The sequence below is a fragment of the Convolutriloba macropyga genome, chromosome 12 (assembly GCF_964194025.1).
Source record: "Convolutriloba macropyga chromosome 12, txConMacr16.3, whole genome shotgun sequence".
Lineage (NCBI taxonomy): Eukaryota > Metazoa > Xenacoelomorpha > Acoela > Convolutidae > Convolutriloba > Convolutriloba macropyga.
In genome coordinates, this window is record NC_134479.1 from 23,515,941 (window position 1) to 23,543,707 (window position 27,767).

The following is a 27,767-nucleotide window of genomic DNA, read 5'->3' on the forward strand; positions in this document are numbered from 1 at the left end:
GATAGATAGATAGATAGATAGATAGATAGATAGATAGATAGATAGATAGATAGATAGATAGATAGATAGATAGATAGATAGATAGATAGATAGATAGATAGATAGATAGATAGATAGATAGATAGATAGATAGATAGATAGATAGATAGATAGATAGATAGATAGATAGATAGATAGATAGATAGATAGATAGATAGATAGATAGATAGATAGATAGATAGATAGATAGATAGATAGATAGATAGATAGATAGATAGATAGATAGATAGATAGATAGATAGATAGATAGATAGATAGATAGATAGATAGATAGATAGATAGATATAGATAGATAGATAGATAGATAGATAGATAGATAGATAGATAGATAGATAGATAGATAGATAGATAGATAGATAGATAGATAGATAGATAGATAGATAGATGGATAGATAGATAGATAGATAGATAGATAGATAGATAGATAGATAGATAGATAGATAGATAGATAGATTTAATGATCGTATTTTACAATAAATCCTGGTGGCGTTATGAAAGATTAAACTTGAAAAACGCTTAATTATATAAGATCACGCTCAAATTTAACAATAATTTCTATTAAATTGATATTCGCATTTATACGCTCACATATGTAGCTTTTTGGAGGTTTACAGAATCTGTTATTACATATCAATAATATAACAATAGTTGAGCGTTTAATTGAGGCACCAGGACATAAGAATAGAAAATCAAAACACACAAAATACCTTTTTCATTGCAATCACACGATCAATATTTTTAGGTGACGTCACAGCCGCTGGAGGTCAGGGACCTAAATACAGAGTAGCATCAATTTTTGTTCATCCTCAATTTAATATGTCGAATATAAGTGCTGGTCACGATATTGCAGGGAAATGTTCATTTTCTATCATCAAACAGTTTTCAATTTCTCGAGAAAAAACTAACCATAAGAAAACCCGCATGATAATTGTCTGTTTGTCGCCATATTCCACAGAAAGAGTGTAATTAAGGGGTTTAAAGGTACCAATTGGTCAGCCCTAATTGGTAGCGCGCTCCTAGTAATGACTGAATTTTAATTGAATCATATCTGATAGTGGAGATAATATAGGTAGGGCATAAGTTTTTGAAATTTTCTCTTGCGAGAACTCAAGAGATCAAATTTCCTCGTGTGATCTGATTAGAACGTATTTGTCTATTGAAGATCGGATCATTATTTTAACAGACCTGATAAAAATCGCTTGATACAAATTGCTTTTCTACAATATCAAACAACATTGTAGGAAACCTATGCTAAACGAAAATTACGGATCATTGGGTTACATAAAAAGCTATCAAATTATATATTTTTTTCCTAAAAAGTTGTCTTGGTAACTTTCAAATATGCATTTCAGAAGCAAGAAAGAAATTTAGATACTGGAAACTCAACTTTAATCTCTGTACTCAATAACGTTTTTAAACGCGTCTATCCTTTTTAGGAGCAATTTACGATTTGCGACAAATTTTAATTTGCAAAAGTTTCAAAAACAACCGGAAAGAAATAGCCTACTTTAAACAGGACAGAAGTCGGAACCAGGAGACGAAAAACTGAACCACGCTAAATGATTCCCCGGGACCGATCTTCAAATTGCTATCAGTACTTGACAAGTCTAATTGAAAGTCTTTTTTCGTTTTCCGGTACTGAGCAAGTCTAAGTATAAGTCTTACAAGTCTAACAAACCATTGTTAAGACTTGGATTACACTTATAAATTGATTCCAGAGTCAAAACCAACTCTTCAATAAAAAATTCTTATTCGAAAAATTTTGTAACGTCCCGCAATTTCGGGATTAATTTTTAGGTAATTTCACGAGTTGCTTTGAAAACACCCCAAAGCCATTCAAAACTACCAACTGGTACCCCGGCGGTCAGCATAAGATATATTAATTGGTTTTCTGGAGTTTTTGAGCCGTTTTATGCCGTTTTTCAGCCGTTTTAAGCCAAATGGTAGCCGACAATTACTTGATTTTTCAGACTCCGGAAAAGTTGAACAATAAACTGAGGGAAAAATTGTGAAAAGGGGGGAAAACCGCAATGACCTAATGACAGAACCAGTATTGATCCAATAATATTTCACGTTTTTTGGTCTTTTTCAATTTTTCCAGCTGTTTTTGACGGTTTCCTGGCTGCCTTTCACGGTTTTTTTTTTCAACGTTATCTGGAATTGTGAAGTATTGACCAAGACTTCTGTTTAGACGTGTACGTCCTGACTAACACTTGCATTTAGACGTGCACGTTGTGACTAAAACTTGCATTAAGACGTGTGCGCGTCGTGACTAAGACTTGCATTTAGACTGACAAGTGAATAGCGAATAGGCACATCGCAATAGTTAAAAATTGGATAGCGGTACCCCCGTTTGTGATCTTTAGGGTCTCAATATTATGCTGAAGTGAAAGAACGATTTCGTCAATTATACAGGCAATATGAAGGACACCGGTCTTGCAATTAAACATAGCGCTCAATTATCAAATTGCTGTTTTTTTTGGTAGAGATTAACTATCTTGTAGAAAATTGTGTCTTGTACCTACAGTATACTCCGAATTCATGTTATCAACCCTGGTGTTTGGGCATGTGTCTTCCAAAAGGTTAGCTCTGAAGTCTCCAAACCTAAATTCCTAAGAGTTTTACTGAAATTTATATGAGGATTACACAAAAACGCTAAACAAATTTCAAAAGAAATCTGGTGGTTTGAATATCTTCCTCTTTCATTTCCGGCTATACTAGCCTGTTTGATCTCTTGGTATGGAGTCGTACCCGGTTTTATGCAAAAATTGTGAAGACTTTTTAGTAATAATTGGAGCGAAAAAAGCTGTTCAAAATTTCACAATTAATTATCTGAGAATATTTTTGGTAATTTAAACTTATCTATTTGGCGTTGATTTTGCTCTAGCGACACCTATTCATCTTCAAATCTAGTTGTAATTTCTGACCAAATCTTTTAACTGATTTTCGGAATGACTGTTTTTAAGAAATTGCCGCGGGAAATATTTTTCATGAAACAAATTACATTGTTTTTTGTCATATTTCAATATGTTTTACCATACCACTTCCCGAACTTTGCGAGAGCTGAGTGAGAAATAGTAAATATTTAGCGATCACTTTTCATACAGAGATGTTTTCAAAAAAAATAATAATCACTAATCGCCTGAGACAATTCACTTAACTTCTCTGATAATTCATTTTATATCAAACAATGTATAACACTTTGCCTCACAATGTAGTTTATATAATATTCCACTCTAAAGTTCAAATATACCTCACTTTGTTGTTTTCAAAGCTTCCTTGAATTCGGATTAGTAGCTACTTAATCAAACGATAATTACTTGTTTATTTGCAGATTCTGATTAACGTTGCCTGTGGAAATCGAATACAACAAGCTGGGGAATATCGAATTTATAAAATTCGGACCCCAATGGATAATTTTTTTCACCAAAGTAGTGGATAAAACAAGGAAACCAACCACCAGCAAAATTTGTCCCTTTCTTCAAACGCTAATCGCGCATGTCGAATCGGGCCAAATTTTACTGCTAACTGGTTTCGTTGTTTTATCCACTACTACATATTCACCACTATAAATACATAAATACATACTACGCGCACAATTTTGTGTACAAAAATGTACATAGCTAGTTTATTTTATGTATTTCATACGATAATATCCAAAAGTTCTTAAAGCTAGTTTTAAACCTAATTTCATATCTTATATACCAAATTGTAATGAAATAAATCAGGTTAATCATTTCACAAAGTTTTTTTTTCAATGGAATCGGATGGACTGAAAATAACTCAAAATTGCTTAGAATTGGATAATAAGAAACAAGTTTCTTTGAAAGTTTGACTTTAACCAGGAGACGATTGATCTATGATGTTTAATTGAGTGATTCTATGTACCTGGTTACTTTTTTTAGCCGAGTCTTGAGAGGTCTTGTTAAAAGTTGACTCGCCTTTACCACGCTACGGCAGTATTGCTCGACGTTTCTTAATAGCAACTGTGGGGTAGGGTGCAACTACAGAATGCTTGAACACTTTTAATTTTAACTATTAGGCTGACTGAACTCTTAATAAAAATCTTTAAAGAAAGATAGTCGCCACTACGAGCACAATACGTGCACACTTTGCTCAGTCTATAATCAGTTCATCAAATGATGAAAATGAAAAGTGCATGTCATGCTAAAATGGCCGCCACCATTGACAAAGAAAGCCACCACCACTAACAGAATGAAACCAAACGGTGAAACCAAATGAAAATTATATTCGAGTGAAAATCTCGAATATAAGATGCCCTTAAAAATTAGCTAGTAAGGTGAGTATTTATTAAAATTTTTATTTAATTTTTAATAGATTATACAAAGAATTCAATTTAATAGAAGGATTTAATTATTATTTTACTTTCAAACAGGTAATTACTTGGGAAAGGATAACTAATTTTAAGTTAAAACTCATGTCAGAATATTCTAGAAAAAGAATCTTCTAGAATAATTCTCCATGAGTGGACCTTTTTTCTCTATGGCACTTTTGGCTATTCACCATGGCTTTCGTTTGACTACACAAAAGAGCTATTTTTTAACAATAACATAGCATACTTAAGGCATACGAACTGAATAGCAAAACTTGGCCATAAACATATGGATTTTTAGCATTAAATCGAGAACTAAGAAAGGTATCTATTTCAAACTTTGTGAATGGATAACTATTAATTGGATACACACTTTGTATGAAAATTAGGTCTGTACGCCAAAGAGGTGGAGTGGGGCTACCTTTTTAATTCTATAACCAATATTAATACGTAGTAATGAATTTTTCAAATGTAAATAGCTCCAAAACTGTCGGTTCAAAATTGAGCAAACTTGGCAGTGACTACCACAGGCCTATATTATAAGACATGCAAGAGGGAGGAACTAAATCGGACGAATACTTTTCGAGATAATGAGATTTATATTTCAGATTGCAACAAAATTTAGTAATGAATATTATCTTCTCTACCAAATAAGTCTTCAAATATAAATTCTACGACTCCAGCGTTATGGTCATTGACAGAAATGCCGGAATGGTAAACTCAAATATCCTCCTTTGAATATTCACCAGATTCGTGGAGAAATACTAAAGCTATTTTAAGCATTTCTCACAAATTTCTTTCAGTTAATTTTTTATGCATAATTTGCAGCATATTTGAATTATAGTCTAACGAATTTACTTTTGAGTTATAGTCTGAATTCATGTACTATTAGTGGTTGCTAAATATGAAAGAAAGCTAATTTTACATATTTTTTTTATTCTAAAAAATTATTTTTTTTCCAAATACAAAAAGTTTATAAAATTTCAAAATAGGAGGGAAATCCCTCTTTTAAGAGCGAATCACTCTTTAAGAGCGAAATCGACCCTATCGGAGTATGCCCCAGTTCAAAATCACTATTTATCGCGCTTAAAGAGTGATTTCCCTCTTTTCTAAATAGCGTTTACAATTATCTAAATTTTTTAATAAAATTTTATTTTTTTATTTAAAATTATCTGTACTCTTCAATAAATTTATATTCTCTTTTACTTTTTCTATATTTATTCCATTATTAATAAGAAAGGATACAAAATCATAATATTTACACGAACAACTTTCTCCAATTTGGGTAATATCTCTTCGAGAATTTAAATTTCTACTAAATCCTCTAGTTAATTCTACATCTGGATATTGTTTCTTTACATGAGCTCTTATCCCATCATATCTCACAACAGAAGGACAATATAGACAATTAACTTTAGCTGAAGTACAATTTCTACACATATACTCACTCTCATCAAAATCAGTTAGTGGTTTTACAGAATTACATTTATAACAATTTCTAGTTAAGACTTTGGTTTTAGAGTTAGAGCTAGAGCTTATGCTAGAGTTAATACTAGAGCTACAGTTAATACTAGATTCATCTTTAAAAGAACAATCAGTTTTCATCGGTGAAGCAAGTTCCTTGATACAAATACCACATAATGTTTTATCACCACATTCACATTTACTAATTTTGTCTTCATGATATATTGAATAATGAAAAGCTAAATTAAAAGGGAGTCCACATTTGTGTATACACTCTAAACATTTCAAAACCATTTATAATTGGTCAATTTTCAATCATACGAACTTATTTAGCCAGGATTTCAATTACATCTTGAGTATTATCTTTAGACAGGATACACTTAGCTAAATATTCCTTTCCTAACATATTGAGTGTATTAGTTTTATATCTTCTATCTAAAATCACTTCAAGGTCTAATTCCATTTTATCTTTAACAAAATCTATAATTTGATCTTTAAATTCTTCACTATTATCATATAGTTTGCGTAAAAATTTTTGCCCCTTTTTATTTAAAAATCCATCATTTATGTTTTTCTCTTGCAGTTTTTTGAAAAACTGTTCTCTCTGCTCTTCTTCTACAAATCCATTTGGTTTCCCATTGTGAAATCCATTAATTAATGTATTTGTTCTATTTAATACACTACTCGCAGTAGTTGCTACATATCCAACAGTTTTTATTGTTGTATCAGGACTCATGAAATTATATATCATAAAACACGTACCTATAATTCCAGAAATAGCTGATACTATCCTAACAACATTTGCTTTAACTTTTTTTTGTTAAACATCATTCTGTATTTTGATACCTTTTGATGCAAGAAGTTTATTAAATAGAAGTGATAATTATCACGATTAATAACATTTCTTTCTGCAGCATTTACCATGAGTGGTTTCATATATACTATAAATTTATTTTTATCTTCTCTGTCTAATTCATCTTTTAAACTAAGAGCTTTAAAATCAAGGAAACCAACTCCAGAGTCATATATCATAGTCCTATTCTTATCAATAATAATATAAATATTCTATTTCCTATTATATTTATTTATACCATAACGAAGTTCATCTGACATTCCATCTGTACAATTATAATAGTTACTATTAATCTCACTAATTAATTTATTGAAGTTATGTTCACATTTATATGTTTCATTAAAATTTTTAAATAGATCAGCTCCATTATAAGTTGTTAAATAAATAGTATCACAACTCATTCTTGCTGTATTAATTATTTGAGCTGGTTTATGACACGTTACAATCATTTGAATACTATAATGTCTTCCTTCTGTGAAATAATAAGCTATATCCTTATTTAACTTATCACCCATATCATCAAAAACAATTACACTATCTTTAAATTTAGACTTATTTTTTGATGTGATCATATTTATATCACATGTATTAAATCCAATATAAAACTCACCAGTCTCAGGATCCATCCAATCTCTATCATCTTTACATACTATGACTTTATTTTTAGCTTGATCTTGGTTTTGGTTTTGGTCAAAGTATAATTTTAAATATTGTCTAATAAAATATGCTTTACCTGTTCCAGTTCCACCATAAACAATAGTATGTAATGGTGATTTTTCATATTCAAATCTAACTAGACGCCTATTCATAAATCCACCAAAGCTGTCCTCTAGTTTTGTATATTTACTCGGTATTGAAACTTATATTAAAAAACAAAATCCAATTATGATAATAAAAATTATAACTGCGCTACCTGTCTCCTTTTTTATAACCATTAAAAATGCTTATCCTAACTTTTGAGGAATTCAATAATAAATGTAATATTGATAATAATGCTATGAGTGATATCAGAATAAAAGAGATAGGTAAAGAAGTAAGTCTAACACCAATTGAAATAGTAATGAGAGATCAGACTCCAGATAATATCAATGACAACAACTCCAACATCATTTTAAATTTACTTCCAACTGAAGGTACACATTGGGTTTTAGTTAGAAGTAGAGAAGGGGGTCCTCTGTATTACTTTGATAGTTTTGGTGTTGAAACTCCTCCATTATTCTTAGAAGAATATATTGATCTAGGCTCTAATGAGAGAATACATCAATATGATGAATCTTATTGTGGGGCTTATTGTTTATATATGATCTATCTTATTGATAGAGGATTTAGAATTAACAATGCTTTAAATATTCAAGTTAATCAATGTAAATATCCGGGAATATGTAATGAGTGTTTTTGTTTAGGTTGTAATGATAAAGATAATGATAATGATAATGATAATGATAATGATAATGATAATGATAATGATAATGATAATGATAATGATAATGATAATGATAATGATAATGATAATGATAATGATAATGATAATGATAATAATAATGATAATGATAATGATAATGATAATGATAATGATAATGATAATGATAATGATAATAATAATGATAATGATTATGTTAATCAGGGAACCTGCTTCGCAGACGATAATTTTTTATATATATTTGATGAAAAACATCAAAGGGGTAAACCTAACAACTTCGTTGATCCGCGAAGCGGTTTCACCGATCCACGTAGTTACAACTTTGATCTCAGTAACAATATCTCTGTTAATATAAATGAAGCTCTACAATCATGGCTAAGTGATGATAATATAATTACCGAAGCTACCCTCCCAGAGAACTTTTGATGTATAATATCTGTTCCTAGTGAATGTGGTAAGACATTCTTATTTAAAAAATTAATTCTGGCTAGAATATACTTTGATAAGCTATACGTCATTGGTCCTACTGGTGATCAATATGAAGGTGTAAAGAGAATAATTAAAAAAGTAGACGTTGAGTTTGTCAAAGATATAAAATATTTACCCTCTCCTGATCAACTACCAAAGACTTAAAGAAACTAATGATATTTGATGATGTTAGAGCCAAAGAACCAGTTATTGATGAATACTTTTGTAGGGGTAGACATAATAATTGTAATATGATATATCTTAATCAAAATCTATTCACAATAGATAGACAGAGTGTTAGAGGGATTTGTAATCTATTTTTTTTTATTTGAACAAAGAGGTAAAGTCCTTATATCTATATATCAAGGTTTCTTTAATAATGTTGAACTTAGTTATAATGATTTTGCCAATATATGTAATAAGGTATGGAAAGAGCCTTATAATTACATTATCATTGATATAACTAAAAATAAATATATTAATTTTAAACTGAGAATTAATTGGGATCGGTGAGTTTTGTAGTTTAGTTTAAGTTTAACTTTATATTTAGACTAGATCAACGAAGTTGCTGACTACGTCAGATGGGTTTTCGACCAGCTAACTAGGTTAGATGTAAATTAAAACTTAATAATCGCCATTAAAGTCTATAGGTCTTCCATGCTCATCTTTATTATGAAATTCAATATATTCTATTCTATCTTTAGTTACATTTTGATACAAAATATTATTTGGTATAATATTATTCAAGTAACCTGGTGCTTCTGTTAGAGTGAAAGTATAGAGTATGTCTGTGTTATTCCCATTATCTTTAACACCAGATATTACATTACAATGAAAGTTAATAGTACTAAAACCCATAATATCAACATTTTCCTGAGATATTTACATTGTTCATATACTATTTTTCTAAAGCCCAGTATTGGGGCTATTGAATTTTCTATGTCAAAGTTAATTGCACCTTGTTTTACTTCCATTAAACTTTTCATTGTATTCTTATCAGGTTCTATTATAACATTACCATTAGTTTCTTCTTTTTATTAATTCTGCTATTTCAAATAATTCATATGCCCCTGGTATAATAGCTAAAATACGGGTATCTGACCATGTTTCACCCTTGCTATAATATATGAATTGATTGTTCCTTCTATTTACATTAAACACCGAATTATAAACAGATAATATAATTAAACCTAATTTTGATGAGTTAAGTATAGGTTCACTAAAGTTGAACTTTTCTGTTGTGTTAATGCTTTTAAAGTTAAGTGTATGCTCTTCCTTAGTTTTACTTAGAGTTTCATTTATCTTTCGTAGCTCATATAAGATTAATGAAGTTGTATTTCCCGTGATTAAACTGTCGGTCATTTTATTATATTCAAATATTAGATTAAATTTATAATCTTAGCTTTGGTTATGGTGAAACATCTGCGAAGCCCCATTGTCATAGTTAAAGATATAATCAGAGTTATAATTAAAGTTTAATTTTTGGATGATAAAAATGGATTTTAATTTGGATACAGCTTATGGGTATAATAAGGATATACACAGAAGTAGGATTGCAAAATATAAACCTAAAAATCTAGCAACAATGAATACGGTTAATATTGATATTAATATCATTCTCAATAGAGAGGAGAATCATTTAAATTTGCGTAATTCGTATCTAGAGATAGAGTTTGTTGTATCAGATGATGCTGGTGGTGTATTTGCTAATAATGCTAATATCGGATTAGTTAATTATGGTTGCATTATTTAGTTCAGTTAAGCTTGAAACTAGTGGTGGTAGGACTATTGAATATATAGATCATTGTCATTCTTATCTATTGATGTATAAGTTATTAACAAGTACTGATGATGAATATGAGAGTGGTTTTGTTAGAAATCAAGGCAGCAGAGATAGTCAACTTAAAGATGACCATATTGCTGCAGAACGACGTCATGTGGTCATGATCATTAAGATGAGTGATCTATTTGGTTTTGTAAATGATTTAGAAAAGATTATATATGGTTTAGGATTTAAACTAATATTAAAAAGAATTAATAATGATAGAGCTCTATTTAGAGTTGGTGCTGGTGCTGATGTGCTTGGTAATGATGGTATTGTAGATATTAGAGATATATCATGGTGTGTGCCTAGTATTGATCCTATTAATGATAATAGCATTATTGTACAAAAGGGTTTAAGTGAAAGGAACAATGTAGACTTTAATTATTATGAAAGAAAGACATTTTATAAGAATGTACCCAATGCTACTAACTTTTTGTTTGATCTAGGTATGAAAAGTATTATGGAAAGACCACAATATAATAATAGTTGGTCATGAAAATAATAATGTTAATGAACAAACTCATGATGCAAGTACATTTCATATAATGAATGTTACTGAATGTTATTGTAAGATTGGAAGCCAGTTTTATCCTGAGGATAGAATAAATATTAATTATGGTACCAATAATTATAATGAGGCTTTTAAAGAGATTGTTAATATTAATAAAGATTAAATTGGATTGCCTCATAATATTAAACCATATATAAATCAGAGAACATTCAATAGTAATTATAGAATATATGTATTCGATACTAGATATCAAAGTGATCATATAGGTCCACAACCAATACAACTTAATTTGAAATTTAGTGCTGCAGTTGCCGATCGATGTTATATGTCATGCATTAGTATTAACTAGAAAGGTTATTAGTGTTAATAGTGATGGAAATAAGATGGTTGACATTATATCTTAATTATAGTTATTGTTATAGATAAGGTCATAGTCAATGTTATCTGCGAAGCAGCTCCTGATAGTCAGTAGTCTATTCAATGTTATCTCTGAAGCAGGTTCCCTGATAATCAATCAAACTATTTCCTACTTGTCTTAACGAAACCTTTTGCATAAATAGTATCCTTTTCTTTATATTCTCTAGAATTAAACCTCTAGCATCGAGTTTAGTCTTAGATAATTGCTTAGGCTTGGGTTTAACAACAAGAGGATTATACTTTTTTAACTTCCATTATTTTTTATATATAGAAATGAGTCTTTTACAGAAATTTAAAATTAATTCATATTTTGTTGAAGGTAGACATTATAGTGGTACTAATAACATAAGAGGTTTTATTACTTCAAAAGGTACAAAGATGTTAAAGGGTAATTGTGTTAAGTGTAGGAGAAACAAGTCAATGACTGTCAGTGATGCAACAACAGAAGCAGAGGGATTGAAAGATTTCTTTAAAAGTGTTGATAAAGCCACAGTTAACTTTGGAAAAAAAGTTGCTAATAATCCAGTAAGAGCATTAGAAATAGCAAGTAAAATAGGAAGTGCAGCTGCATCTAGAAACCCTAGAGCTGTTTTATCAGCCACAACTGATTTAATTAAATTTGCAAATATTGGTGAAGGTATAAAGGTAATACAAAAAGGAAGAGGGTTATACTTAGGTATAAATATAACTATTACTATATCTACTATCTAATAGTAAATATTATTACTAATATTATTATTACTAAATATGTTATTATATCTAAACACTAATGACTTCAGTTTAAAAAAATACTCAATTTACTTTTCTTGTTCTTTCTATATTCTTCATATAGTTTGACTAATTCAATATATTCATTATCTATTTTATTATCTTTCATTGATTTAGTATATAGTTTATTAAACTTGTCGCTTAAATGTTTACTTAAAATATTTATTTGTGAATACTTTATAATTTTATTTCTTATTTTAGTATTAATTGTTTTTGATAATGAACCACAAACAGTTGCTGTAGCAAAAGCTGTTGGTATAGAATAAGGTAATCCTTTACCTGTTAATGCAACTGATGTTGTTGTTGCCGTTGTTGCAATTGATGATAATTGTATTTCTGTTATCTCAGCTACGTTAATATAATTTTTATATCTACTTAATTTCTTATTATAGTTATTAGTTTCCATTTCATAATAATTTCTAATATCTTTTATAATGTTAATTATATTATTAAATTTTATTATTGGCTTGAATCTTTTCATTTATTAATTGTTCTGATACTGAAGATATATCTGGATATAGTAATCTCTCACTCGGTGCTGCTGGGTTAGTCATGGACTCCGTCATAGCTTTGCTTATTATCCTTAGCAAAAATTCTTTCTATTTCTTTCATTATATCTTCTTGTTTAAAACCATAATGCATTAAGTCTGTCTTGCTCGTTATTATCAACTAACGTACTTCGTAAAAGTATAGCAATTATATATTGTACTATTCTCTTTTTATTCTTTAAAAGGGCTCCATCTATAAAAGAACTAGTCTTTTTATTAACTTCTTTAAATTATTTTAGCCCAGTAGTACACATTTCATCTAGTTGTATGTTGCTGATATTCTGATTACACTTATTATTATCAATCTCTAGTTTTAATTGATTATATTTAGAGATAGTATCAGCAGCAACTTTATTACAAAACTTAACAGTATTTGTGACTTCATTTGCTGATTCAATAAACTCATTAATTAGTTCATCATTAACTTGTGTTTCATTTAGTTGTAATGTTTGAGTTGTGACTTTATCAAATTCACCTTTTCTTAGCTCAGTTATGGTTTTACTTAAAGTATCTATTTTTTTTATTAGAAGATAATAAGTTATTGTCACAAGACTGTTTATTAACAATATATTTTTCATCTATGGGAGGGTGCACTTTTGTAATTTTATAGGTATCCTTCATTTTAATAATATCATTATCTTCTGGAATAAACCACGAGCCTTACTTAGTGTTAAGTTGTTCCCCGATGGACCACCGATCATCCGTGAAACGGCGTCGCCGATGCTTCGCCATTGATCTCCCGCTTGGTTAATTCTATTTCTTGTCATCTTTGCATTTGTTTACAGAAAGATTTGAATCCAGCTTGCTGGCTTATCAGGGAACCGGCTTCGCAGATGACCGGAGGTCTATAATTAATGATTCTAAAACTTTGTTATTAGATTCAAAATCAAACTCGGATTTTAATATATCCTGTTCGTAATATTTACCTCTTATTATCTCACCATTAATACCTTGTATTTTATATTTTGGTGGTTGTGTGCTCAAAACTTCATTAACTTTAAATAGTTCTCTATTCCAATTAGAAGTGTATCCCTTAGAGAATATATTACGTTTATCTGCATTTCTAACGTAATCACCAACTTGAAATTTTAATGTTGCTTTGATAGACTTAACATAGTATCTAACTTTATCAAGATTATTAGAAGCATCAACTGGTGTCATATTAATTGTTGAATTAAAGTTATTGTTATATGTTATGACTGCATCATTTAATATACTTACCCAATTACCATCACCATTGATGAACATTGGTTTATTAATTATGTGTAATAATGTTCTATTAAACCTCTCTATAAACACAGCCTTTAAATCACTATAAGTAGAAAATAGTTTTAATTCATAATCTTTAAGTAAAGACTTAAATGTTTTATTGTATAACTCACTACCTCTATCTACCCATAAATTTTCTGGTTTTCGACTTTCAGAGCCACCCTGTGGATGTTCACCTAATACTATTTTAAAACCATTAGTTATTGATAAAACAGATTTATTCTTTAATGGAATAGCCCATGCATATTTTGTGAATATATCTATAACAGTTAATATAAACTCATAATTTTTATTGTATTTACTTAGAGATGATTTGTCTATCAAGTCAGCTGACCATGTTTCATTTTTATATAATGGTATTATTCTTTCTCTTCTAAACTTTGTTTTTTGAGGACTGAATACTTCTTTAGCTAATAGTTGTTGTTTTTGTTTTTCAATCATTATTTATTTACCATAGTTGAAAACAAAATTATCTAAATGTTCTCGATTAATAATATTCATAGATAAAGTTGCTTAGATATATCTAACATTTCATCATATAATCCATCATGACCAGCTCTTGTTTCTAGTATTAATAATTCTAATCTTTCTATTAAGTTGTTGGGGTCAGTCTTAGTAAGACCACTAGCTTCTATTTGTTTATCAGTCTCGTAATCAGTTTCTTCCTCTCCTTCTTCTTCGTCTTTTTCTACTATCCCTTGTTCATAATCACTAGTATCACGAGGATATATTTCATCTTCACTGGAGGTTGGTATTGATATAAACATGAGAAGTGGTTTCACCGATAATAGCAAACATTCTTCTTAAAAGTTTTGATCTATTATTTTTGGTATCTTCTCTTTGTTTATAACCGATATCCCTTTGAAATTGTTTTATTTCGTTTTCATCACCTTTTGTATCTCTTTTGGTTACATCTTTATAAGTAATAAATATAACAAAGCCCTTAGAGAAATCATATACTTTACCTTTCATTTTTATACCATCAGGGACTAGAGATTCATCTACACCATTTATTTTAAATTTGTTTGATGGACCAACTGATATTAATTCGCATTGTTTATTTGTTTATTTACCCATTTCTAACAAAATATCAATCATATCATTGCCTACATAATTGCTTTACCTCTATCATCTTTTAATTTTACACGTGAAATAGATGAGGGTGATAAAAGAAAGCTACTTTGGCGCTCCACACTTTTTAAAGTATTAGTATTGTCTTCGAGTGCAGCTAATGTTTGGTTTTGAGGAGCTTGCATTGCTTCATTAATTACATTTACTGTTTTAGTTACTGGATCAAATAGCTCTTTTATTTCACCATAATATTCTTGTTGTTTTAATTTGTCTTCTAATCTATTTCTCCTGTTTTGTTTTTCTAGTTTGTTTAATTTTATAAGTTTATCTAGCTTAGCCATTTTTTATATACTAAAAAATATTATTATTTTTAATATAAAAGCAATATCTACTATGAGGGAGGGATAATGATATATAATATACAAACTACTAATTATTTTTATCTTCATGTTCATAGATCATTATATAGTCTAATAGCAGCTTCGATTATTTTTCTATCATCATTAATAGTTAGTTCTAGAATATTATTAACTAGTTGGCTTTTGTTTAAATCTAAAGATGTTCTCCAAATCTTATTTACTAGATCTCTTTTGAATAGATATGGATTCTCATCATGAGGATAGCTTTTAATGTTTTTTACATAAAATCTTTTATCATCAAATGTGCTTAGACTAATCTTACTTGTTTTTGTTGTTGTCATGTTATCAACAACATTTTTTACTCTACATTCACCCACACTTCTCTCTGTGTTATACATTAGTGCATTGAAAAACTCCTCATGTTTAGCATTGTTACAATTCTTTATTCCTTTCTCTTTATTTTTATTTGGGTAATCTTTAAAGCTATATGTTTTTGGCGACAAGGTTATAAACTCTTCTATATCTTTAGTATCTAATTCATGTTTGAATTTACCTGGAACTTGATTATTAGTTTTGATTGGTTGTTCTAGATTGGACATAGATATTAGATTCAAAATCATACTCGGATTTTAATATATCCTGTTCGTAATATTTACCTCTTATTATCTCACCATTAATACCTTGTATTTTATATTTTGGTGGTTGTGTGCTCAAAACTTCATTAACTTTAAATAGTTCTCTATTCCAATTAGAAGTGTATCCCTTAGAGAATATATTACGTTTATCTGCATTTCTAACGTAATCACCAACTTGAAATTTTAATGTTGCTTTGATAGACTTAACATAGTATCTAACTTTATCAAGATTATTAGAAGCATCAACTGGTGTCATATTAATTGTTGAATTAAAGTTATTGTTATATGTTATGACTGCATCATTTAATATACTTACCCAATTACCATCACCATTGATGAACATTGGTTTATTAATTATGTGTAATAATGTTCTATTAAACCTCTCTATAAACACAGCCTTTAAATCACTATAAGTAGAAAATAGTTTTAATTCATAATCTTTAAGTAAAGACTTAAATGTTTTATTGTATAACTCACTACCTCTATCTACCCATAAATTTTCTGGTTTTCGACTTTCAGAGCCACCCTGTGGATGTTCACCTAATACTATTTTAAAACCATTAGTTATTGATAAAACAGATTTATTCTTTAATGGAATAGCCCATGCATATTTTGTGAATATATCTATAACAGTTAATATAAACTCATAATTTTTATTGTATTTACTTAGAGATGATTTGTCTATCAAGTCAGCTGACCATGTTTCATTTTTATATAATGGTATTATTCTTTCTCTTCTAAACTTTGTTTTTTGAGGACTGAATACTTCTTTAGCTAATAGTTGTTGTTTTTGTTTTTCAATCATTATTTATTTACCATAGTTGAAAATAAAATTATCTAAATGTTCTCGATTAATAATATTCATAGATAAAAGTTGCTTAGATATATCTAACATTTCATCATATAATCCATCATGACCAGCTCTTGTTTCTAGTATTAATAATTCTAATCTTTCTATTAAGTTGTTGGGGTCAGTCTTAGTAAGACCACTAGCTTCTATTTGTTTATCAGTCTCGTAATCAGTTTCTTCCTCTCCTTCTTCTTCGTCTTTTTCTACTATCCCTTGTTCATAATCACTAGTATCACGAGGATATATTTCATCTTCACTGGAGGTTGGTATTGATATAACATGAGAAGTGGTTTCACCGATAATAGCAAACATTCTTCTTAAAAGTTTTGATCTATTATTTTTGGTATCTTCTCTTTGTTTATAACCGATATCCCTTTGAAATTGTTTTATTTCGTTTTCATCACCTTTTGTATCTCTTTCGGTTACATCTTTATAAGTAATAAATATAACAAAGCCCTTAGAGAAATCATATACTTTACCTTTCATTTTTATACCATCAGGGACTAGAGATTCATCTACACCATTTATTTTAAATTTGTTTGATGGACCAACTGATATTAATTCGCATTGTTTTTTTGTTTATTTACCCATTTCTAACAAAATATCAATCATATCATTGCCTACATAATTGCTTTACCTCTATCATCTTTTAATTTTACACGTGAAATAGATGAGGGTGATAAAAGAAAGCTACTTTGGCGCTCCACACTCTTTAAAGTATTAGTATTGTCTTCGAGTGCAGCTAATGTTTGGTTTTGAAGAGCTTGCATTGCTTCATTAATTACATTTAATGTTTTAGTTACTGGATCAAATAGCTCTTTTATTTCACCATAATATTCTTGTTGTTTTAATTTGTCTTCTAATCTATTTCTCCTGTTTTGTTTTTCTAGTTTGTTTAATTTTATAAGTTTATCTAGCTTAGCCATTTTTTATATACTAAAAAATATTATTATTTTTAATATAAAAGCAATATCTACTATGAGGGAGGGATAATGATATATAATATACAAACTACTAATTATTTTTATCTTCATGTTCATAGATCATTATATAGTCTAATAGCAGCTTCGATTATTTTTCTATCATCATTAATAGTTAGTTCTAGAATATTATTAACTAGTTGGCTTTTGTTTAAATCTAAAGATGTTCTCCAAATCTTATTTACTAGATCTCTTTTGAATAGATATGGATTCTCATCATGAGGATAGCTTTTAATGTTTTTTACATAAAATCTTTTATCATCAAATGTGCTTAGACTAATCTTACTTGTTTTTGTTGTTGTCATGTTATCAACAACATTTTTTACTCTACATTCACCTACACTTCTCTCTGTGTTATACATTAGTGCATTAAAAAACTCCTCATGTTTAGCATTGTTACAATTCTTTATTCCTTTCTCTTTATTTTTATTTGGGTAATCTTTAAAGCTATATGTTTTTGGCGACAAGGTTATAAACTCTTCTATATCTTTAGTATCTAATTCATGTTTGAATTTACCTGGAACTTGATTATTAGTTTTGATTGGTTGTTCTAGATTGGACATATCCATATGTTCATTGTCAACATTACCCTCGCTAAAGCTTAATACAAAACTATCAGTATCCATATAATGGAGTTGTAGATCTTTGAGAGATGGTTGTCGATTATTATAGAATACATCATACATGTGTAATTTACTTAATTCTAATATAGTGAAACCTACATATACCGGAGAATCATATTCTATTTTTTTTCTTTATATATTCGATTTGGCTATAATCTCTAAATCTAGTTATATTCTTAAATGTTGGTTTATTTATACTTTTGCATTATCTTTTCTTCATCATGTAAGAACTTACTTTGAAGAAAGTGTAGGGGATTCATGCACATTCTTCCATATAGTGAGTTGTTCATTAATTTCCTTACATCTCTTTCTGCTTCAGTTTTAGCTGTTGCTCTTTTATTTGTATTGTTTTGTATATAATCTCTACATATATAATCTTGTTTAAATTTAATTACTCTATGTATTTTGGTTACTTTTACTCCCATCTTATCATAGAACTTGAACATCTTATAATCAACCATATATTCTGTTTTGTTGTTTTGATCTAAGATTTAATTCTCTGATCTTGCTTTGCCTCCATCTCTTTCTCGATATCCTAATTCCTTATCATTTATCTTTCTCTTATTAGGCATTAGTGCTAACTGTTCTGTTCTCTCTTTACAACTATTAGTATAGTCAATATCACAAACTATAAAATAACCATGATCACTATCATCTGGAGTATTCAATATTGTATCAAGAGTAGTAGGAGTAGTAAAAGTCCTTAAAAGGTAGTTTTTGCATCCTTGCATAACCACATAGGTTGTTTGCGTATATGTACCATATGGACTTACCATCACTGCTATCCGCGAAGCGGTTACACCGATTAATATATCTATCACCCATTATTCCACATATACCACATCTCTTTGCTCCAACAAAATCATCTAACATTTGTTTATCTTGTAATGTATCTAATGTAACACCACTTGACATTAACCAACAATCAAAACTGTAAACTGGTAGACTAACGTAATGTAGTGGATTGGGCTTGAATTATTTCATGCTTAATTTAACATATTCGTTCATGCAATAGTCTAATATTTCGACATTTTTCTGTAAGTACTCTATAGTTAGATCTCTACCGGTTTTATGACTGTTTTCATTATTAAAGTTATCTACTTCTTCTTGTGTTGGTAATTTATTATGTAGTGAGCATTTGAAGTCTTCTATATTTAGATTACCTATATCCTCTTGGTAGGTAGACAAACCAAAGTTTTCATATGGATATAATGTTTTAGTTTTACAAACGTATATCTTTGCCATTTGATCTAGAGGCATAGCTAAGAAGTTTTAACTATCTAAGAATTTAAGACAACCAATGCTAAACATCTTAGACTTACCATCGGCTAGTGTTAAGTTATCTACTTTTCTTTTATCATTATTCTGTTTAAAGAGTTCACTGTATAGTAGGTTGAAGTCATAGCCAGAGCCATTAAGGAATATTACAGGAATGAAATTTTGCTGTTTATACCTCAGATTACACATTTTACATGCTGGTCCTCTATATTTACCAACTTCATGACAAAGATCTCTTACTTTATTAATACATGTTTTACTGCAGATATGACAAACGTTATTAGTTTCATGATATAATTTATCTTCTTGATTGAATATCATTTCTTTGTTGCGCTTGAAGTTATTCTCAGCTTCTATTTCTAATAGTTCACTAGCAAATCTTTTGATACATTCAAGACCGAAATAGTATATTAAATTTTACTGCCAGATGTAACTCACACTTATTGGTATGTGTTCAGCTATTACATATTTACAGTCATTAGTTGCGACTTTAACAATGCAACATTCTATATCAGCAGTTATAATATTTTTTTATATTCTGACGTTTGTGTTCATTTATAAAAGTAGTACATTTAGGACAAACAACCTCGGGTTTGAAAGAGTTGTTACTTTCATTATTGTCGTACTTAATTTCTGAATCGAACCAATATGTACATCTATCACAATAATAATATTTAATGTTATTTTTATTTGGTCAATCTAACAAGGTTTCTATGTTTTTAATTAGAGCACAGTGTTTTGTAGTACCATCTCCCCAAACCAATATTCTGACATCTTTTCTATCTTTATCAAAATCATCCACTGGTTTAAACAATTCTACATTACCCCCACCAAATGGTGTGTATATCCAAAGATTAATATTGTACAATTTCTGTATTCTTAATGTATATCCGAAGTCATCTTCATGTTGATGTCTTGGTTCAATTAGTTTATTCTGGTATTTAATTTCACGAGTTGCGTGGTGGATGGCAGGATATAGCCAAGCAGCAATAGTCAGATGCAAGCAGTTGTATATATAACTAGGTATATTCAATATTGATTTAGAGATTTTGAGATCGGGAGGTAAATCTTTATAACTACCAATAGATGCTTTAGTTGGTTCAATATTTATCTGAAAACTTCTTAATCCGAGAAACTCAAAGTCAGAGCCATAACCCTCATATATTTCATTTTCAAAGTTTAACCATTGTGTGAAGTCTCCATTTTCATATATTGCATTATTAATAATATAGTCAGTATTGAAAAACATTTTAGTAGTTTTAACTTCTTCTTTGGTTTTCTTTTTACACTCACACTCCACTGTGATCTTACATTAAAAACTCTTAACTTTTCGATATTGGTAACAGTTTTTAATTTCTTCTATAAAGTAATTAGTTGCTTCGTCTATGTCTTCAATGTAATTCCCACCTTTATCAGTAATATAAAATTCTCTCATGTTCTGACTGGAGTTTATATCAAAGTCTTCTGTGTTTTCTAAATACATGCGATTGTGACTACATGAGTGAGTAGTTAGAGCTATTTTTTTTCCTAAGTTCTTCATGACATTCTTTACATTCATATCCGTGAAATGGCTTCGCCAATCTAATTTTAGAGTAGATGTTGTTTTGGGTTTCTTCACATTCAAATTTAATTCTGGTGTACATATTATTTTTAGCTTCAGTTTCAGTTTTAGTTTTAATAATATCTTTAGTATTATCTTTAGTAATAGTTTTAGGTTTGAGGATGTAATCATCTTCTTCCACGTCATACACCTTCTCCTTAGTTTCGTCTTCCACTTCATCCTCATACTCCTTTTTCGCCTTGTTTAAGTTTTCATCACCTAAACTATGTTTGACAAATTGTTTCCTTGTTTCAAAGGCCAAATCAAAAATAGAACAAAAATTTACGTTTTCTTCTTGAGACATCTTTATTTTTATAGACAAAAAATATATTTTTTGGAAACATACAAATTGAAAATGTCTACATCAGTCAAATGTGGTGGTTGTAAAGATAAATCGCGGAGAAAATGTTGTTATAAATGTTTAGATAGTTTATTTGAATGTTATATCTGTAGGGATTACTTTAAGAATAGAGATTATATTAATCATATGAATATACAATATAATGATCCTAGTCTATATATAACTTGTATTGTGTGTAATGAAAATCAACACATCAGTGGATTTAGATTTAAAAATTTTAAGTGTAGATTATGTATTTATTTACATAGATATAGATATGCATACACATACCAAAGATAGATTCGAGGAATATGCTGAAAGATTTAACATAAAAAAGTGAAAAAAGTGGTGAATTAAGCCATTTCATAATTTAATGTTAAACTTAGAGTGAATATGTAGTAGTGGATAAAACAAGGAAACCAACAAGCGGTAAAATTTGGCCCGATTCGACATGCGCGATTAGCGTTTGGAGAAAGGGACAAATTTTGCTGGTGGTTGGTTTCCTTGTTTTATCCACTACTACCAAACTCCGCAAAAGGGCCAAACTTGCCATCTTGTGGAGTTTGGTGTCAATAATTGATCGAAATTTCTAAACAAATCTATCGTGATCCTACGTCACATTTTGAACCAGTTTTACTTGTTTTGGATTCATTTTGTGGAAAACAATGAACCGAATGGTCCGTATCAATTTGGCAAGGGTGTTTCTCTGTAATCACGCAATTATGAGAACTCAAAATGATGGCTTTTTGTTTCCAGATCATGTTGTTGAAATAAATGCAGAAACTAATCAATTCTATTAATTTGAGGTTTTCGCAAATGCTGTTTCGAGATGATTGGTGGTTGATCTGAAAAAGTCCCTTTTAAAAAGATTGAAGGAAATGATGCAATACTTGGCGCAATTATCAGGCATTTATGGAACAATGTCATATGAAACAGGAGACTTTCCTTTGCTCACAAACATTGCTGCCAGATCAAATCAACTTACCAGGAACTCATTTTTCTATACTTTGCAATATCAAACGAATAATTATATCTTTGTGAAAAAATAAAGTAAGATCTAATTGCTATAAAGACTGGTTGCTGGTAAAACAAGGACTTGCTTTTGCCGCATTTCGCGTTCAGGGAACCTGACCTACAACTTGATGTGATCATGTACACTTATAAATTTATATCAGATTTGATAGAAATCTCTTCGCTACTATATTTCATCGAAGTTATAGAGTAAGAGGAAAGATGTTTGAGTCTTTAGCCCTTACTAATCAAACAAAAGATTCTGATTGATGTACTCGATATTTTGCGTTGTAAACTTGTAAAAGCCATCCAATTGTCACCTTTTCAAAATTGACAAAAAAATAGCGACCAAGAGTCTCTAAATCAAAAGTCTTTACATTTTGCATATCATTGCACATTGTATTATTACTACCTATAGTACTTTATTACTACTTATTTATTTTTATTAGTACTATTTATTACTACTTATTAAAATCGGGCAGTCCCACATTGATATACAAAACATTTGATGTACGAGGGATTTTTCAGAAAAAAAAACAGTTTTTGTGGTTGCATGTATTTAAAGCACTTTAAAGCTTTGAAAGCTTCTATTAAATCTTTATAAAAGTGCTTATTGCATGCTAAAAATGCGCGCGAATAATAGATATCTAAATTGAGCGGAAATGTGCTACAAGAATTGTTACCTACTTTTTGCACCAAATGATCTTTTTTTCGCGGAACCCCTTTTGCGAAAAGTAAGATACAAAGGATGTCTCCTTATTTCGTTCATTGTATGTATCTAATTTTCGAGCCAATTTTACTAAATCGGAATTTTTGGGTTATACCTCTGCGTCGTAATGAACTTCCTGAGCTATAGCTATGCCATTTCGTCAACTCCTTTGAGAACGAAAGTTCAAAAAGGGAGCTTCTGATGTATCTCTATATATTTTTAAAATGAGCAAAATTTTTTTGTAAAATTTTACAGCAGTTACAGTTTCTCAAAAAACCTGGTATATATAGCTTTTCCTGCTCGTTACTGCAAAGCGTCTATTATTTTTTGATTTTCCGCCTTATCGCGCATTTTGTTTTAACATTTTTCTGGAAGACTGAACTGTAACTCTGAATGTTTATACTGTGTTTGTTTTGTTAACTTTTCTTTTTTTTTTACTTCTGATAATAATTTTGATTCAAGATCGTGTGTAAAAATAAACACGTTTTAAGTTAAGAAACCTGGCTTGTTAAAAGAATTAATCTTATTAGTACACAATCTTAAGTTAAAACACAGTAAGAATTAATTATAGGCTCATGTTTTAAACACATTTTCAAAATATGCAAAAAAAAATTATATCTCAATATTTGCAAAAAAAATTTATATCTGAGATTTTTTCACTCAATTACATTTTTTTTGTATTTTAGCCATTGGAATTGAACTAGGACATTCCATGAACATTATAATTTGAAGATAATTAAAAGAGTTCCTCGATTTAACAATAAATTGTATGGCTGTTTGTGAAGCAAATCCTTCACCTCAGTACTGTTTTGTACTGTTCACATAAGACATTTTTATTAAAATCTATTGTTATATTTTTTTGCTTTGTCAACTTTTGCACAGGAAAATGGCAACAAATTTGTGGAACTGAAATAAATTTCAACCTAATGAACTGGTAACCGCAAATCCCGTTGATTAATTACAAAAAAAATTGTTCATTTTCGATGCAATTTAGAAATTATAATTTTACAATCGTGGCTTTCATGTACATATGATCTAACCATAATTCATCAAGGGAATATTTTTCCTTAAAATTACGGTGATAAATCACTGGGTTGCGACTTTGAAATTACGCTGATCTGTCGATGAAAAGCTATGGGAACCCAAACCGGGTTGGGCGTCAGTTTGAATTCATTTTCAAATCTTTCCCCACAAAATTGTTTTACGTAGCGCAAGTCTTGATTTTCCTGCTCCCGATTTTAATCGCTCAAGCCTGATTTACAATCGCTTAACTTACAACCATCTTTTCTTGAGCCCTAGCCTTGATTGATAATTTCTCATCTCTGCATTTTGTGTCACTAGGTGACAAGTAGTGATCAGGGTCATTTTTTTCTTTTTCTTCATTGAATTATTTTATCATTTCTGTCCATCCTATAGGTCGTCAACAAATATGGTCAAAAAATCACTTTCGAAAAACTATTGTTATGATGTATTTCGCAAAGAGGTTTTTTCATCACCCAATGAAAGAAAAATACTGTAGTCTTGCTGAAGCAAGAACTAAACAAAATCTAAAGAAACTTACTGGAAAGAAAATGAACAAATCCATGTTAGTACTGATCCTATACGATCAGGTCCCAATGAGTACTTCAAAAGCATGTCTTCGTGTTTGTTTGCAAAATACAACGGGATCATTGTCAGATTACGATCTGTTTGCTGTTGGTACCGGAATTGATGATACTGATCAAATCGCATCTGAAATTATGGTTCGTATTTTTCGATATAGTATGGCGGAAATCAAGGAAATGTTGCGGTTCTATAAATAATCTCAAGTTAAGAAAAAAATATTTCCAATATAATAAGTGTATAATGAAACCCAACTGAAACTCTGAAGCCATTTCATTCGCCCACTGAGGTTCAGACTTTGCCCTCTGATTGAATAACTTTCCAAGTTTTAACTCCTTTGCCATCGCTCAGCGGGGTCATCATGATTGGGCTAAACGCAAGACTTCGCTCCATGATCAAACTATGATTCCACACTTTGACTTTATATAAGCTTATTTTTTCCAGAGTTGGAATTCTGGCTAGGTCTTCCGGATTTTCGCCTATAAGCAGACATAGTTCAGAATTTGGTTAGTGATTAGACAGTACACCCCAGACTTGTACTTTTGATTAAACAGTGTCGCACTGTGATATCTGATCACACCGTTACTCCCGACACTGGCCTATGAGCAGATGTTACGACTAAGGATCTCATTAGTTCTCGCTTCTGTTTGTATCTCCGACGCAAATTGATTAAGTTCTAGGATTAAGCTCCGGAGGTGACCTCTGCTCAGACCAAGTCCAACGCACACGGTGTGTTCCCAGACCAAAATTGCAGGGTCTGGGATTCGGTTCGAGCGTACTTAAGTATGATCAGAGGTCAATTCCGGATGTTGATGGTCTGATCAGAGGCAATTCCCGATGCACACACTAAGCAAAACCTTATTAACACCAAGAACCTCACATTGACTAGAAAAGTTCTTAAAAAGATGCCCCTTTAGTACAATAGGAACAAGTCTGCAGTCCGCTTGATGAAAAACAGCTCAAATAAATCGTTTTTGTCAGATAAATATATTTTTTCAAATAACCGAGTTCATTTTTGCCTAGGTTGTATACAGAATGTCGTAGTGTTATCGGCCGCGCATTTGATCACCGGTGCTTTTTATAAGAACTAACAAGTACAAAGATTTCCCGCCTACTATATTTCTCCGCTACTGCTCTTTCACTTACGCCGCAGAGTTTTAACATCAACACCTTTTGATGAACAATACCTTTTTGAGTAATTAACAGAAACACAAGATGAGTAAAAGCTTTCCCAGGTTGAAGTGTCATCTGGAAGTGACCTCTGATCAGACCGTGCCAGACGAAAATAGCCTCTGATCAGACCATCCCAGACCAAAATATCCTCTGATCAGACTAAAGTCCGCTCGAAAGACCGTGTGCGCTCAAAGTGCGCTCGAAACTGTCTCTGATCAGACCATCCCAGATCAAAGTATCCTCTGATCAGACTAAAGTGCGCTCGAAACACCGTGTGCGCTCGAAGTGCGCTCTAAACTGTCTCTGATCAGACCTTTCCAGATGGAAAGGTCCTCTGATCAGACCAAAATCAGACCATTGTCCAGCCAATTGTGCTACCTTGGCCCAGGCCAATCCCAGACTATCGTCCAGACGATTGTGCGCTCAAGATGACTCCTGATCAGACTATAGTGAGCTCAATAGTCACTCCTGATCAGAACGTTGTGCGCTCAATGGTCACTTCTGGTCAGACTATTGTGCGCTCGAAATCACCTCTGATCAGATTCAATTGCGCTCAAAATAGCCTGATCAGTGAACGGTTTTCACTATGAACGGATTTTGTTATAATATTTGATATAATATATTCATTTCATAAACATTATTAAACTCATCTAAAGAAAAGACCATTTTAAAAGCATTATCGCAATAGAAAAGAAAACCCAACTGCTGAGATAAAAATTATTTAGTATACCATTAGTGCATATTTCGAACTCGATGGATGAATTTAGACAGCTTTCCATATAAAACGTCGTGTTATACAGTTAATCAAAATTTCATTATGAGGGGACTGACCTCTGATCATACTATTGTGCGCTCGAACCAAATCCCAGACCCTGTATTTTTGGTGTGGGAACACACCGCGAGTGTTGGATTTTGTCTGGTCAGAGGTCACTTTCAAATGGCACCTCAACCTGGTTGCCATTGAGTGAATTTTTATTCAAGTGGAAGAGAATTGGAAAATTAAAGGGGGTCTATTTTTAAAAGGCTCTAATATCTGCTCTGACAGATCTGCAATTCGAAATACTACATTATTTGAGACCTAGATAAAACAATCTCAACTTAATCATCATCCTCGTTTGGTTTCTTTTCAGGAAATTAAAGTAGAGGAGGAGTCGAAAACTCCCGAAGATTTTATTATCCGTGGAACACAGGAATCAGCAATGTGTCCAGGTTAGAAACTGTGCATCCTATTTTCTCTATCTGACTGCTTGAAAAAAATAGCAGAGTTACTTCAGTAGACAAAAAAATGCGATCTACTGTTAAAAAAAAGCGTAGACTCTCACGAGAATTGAAAACAAAGAATTGAAATTTAACTGATAGTTTATGAAGACTTTATCTAGCAGCTCCCTTTATCTAGATTCTGTTTTTCCAAAACTTCCTCCGAAAAATTTGCTATTTATTATCCTACAACTCCCAGGTTGGATCAGTACTGTATCAGAGCTCTGATCATGTCCCTTTTTAGACTTGGCACGTCGTAAATCAAGTCATAAGCCTTGGTAAGTCTTGAGGCAAGTCTTGGTCAGGATTTCAGAAGTATTGAGCAAGTCTTGGCCAATACTTGACAAATCTTGAGCATGTATTG

The 27,767-nt window shown here is 30.6% G+C and overlaps 1 protein-coding gene across 1 annotated transcript in view; it reads left to right on the forward strand.

The window, feature by feature from the left end:
* The first annotated feature begins 770 nt into the window (after positions 1–770).
* Positions 771–27,767, forward strand: part of LOC142350960 (uncharacterized) — a 31,216-nt gene continuing 4,219 nt past the window's right edge. The window contains exons 1-3 of the mRNA XM_075402987.1: positions 771–887; positions 24,960–25,113; positions 27,277–27,355. Of these exons, the coding sequence (XP_075259102.1) occupies positions 856–887; positions 24,960–25,113; positions 27,277–27,355 (265 nt within the window). The 5' untranslated portion in view covers positions 771–855. The remainder of the gene's footprint in view (positions 888–24,959; positions 25,114–27,276; positions 27,356–27,767) is intronic.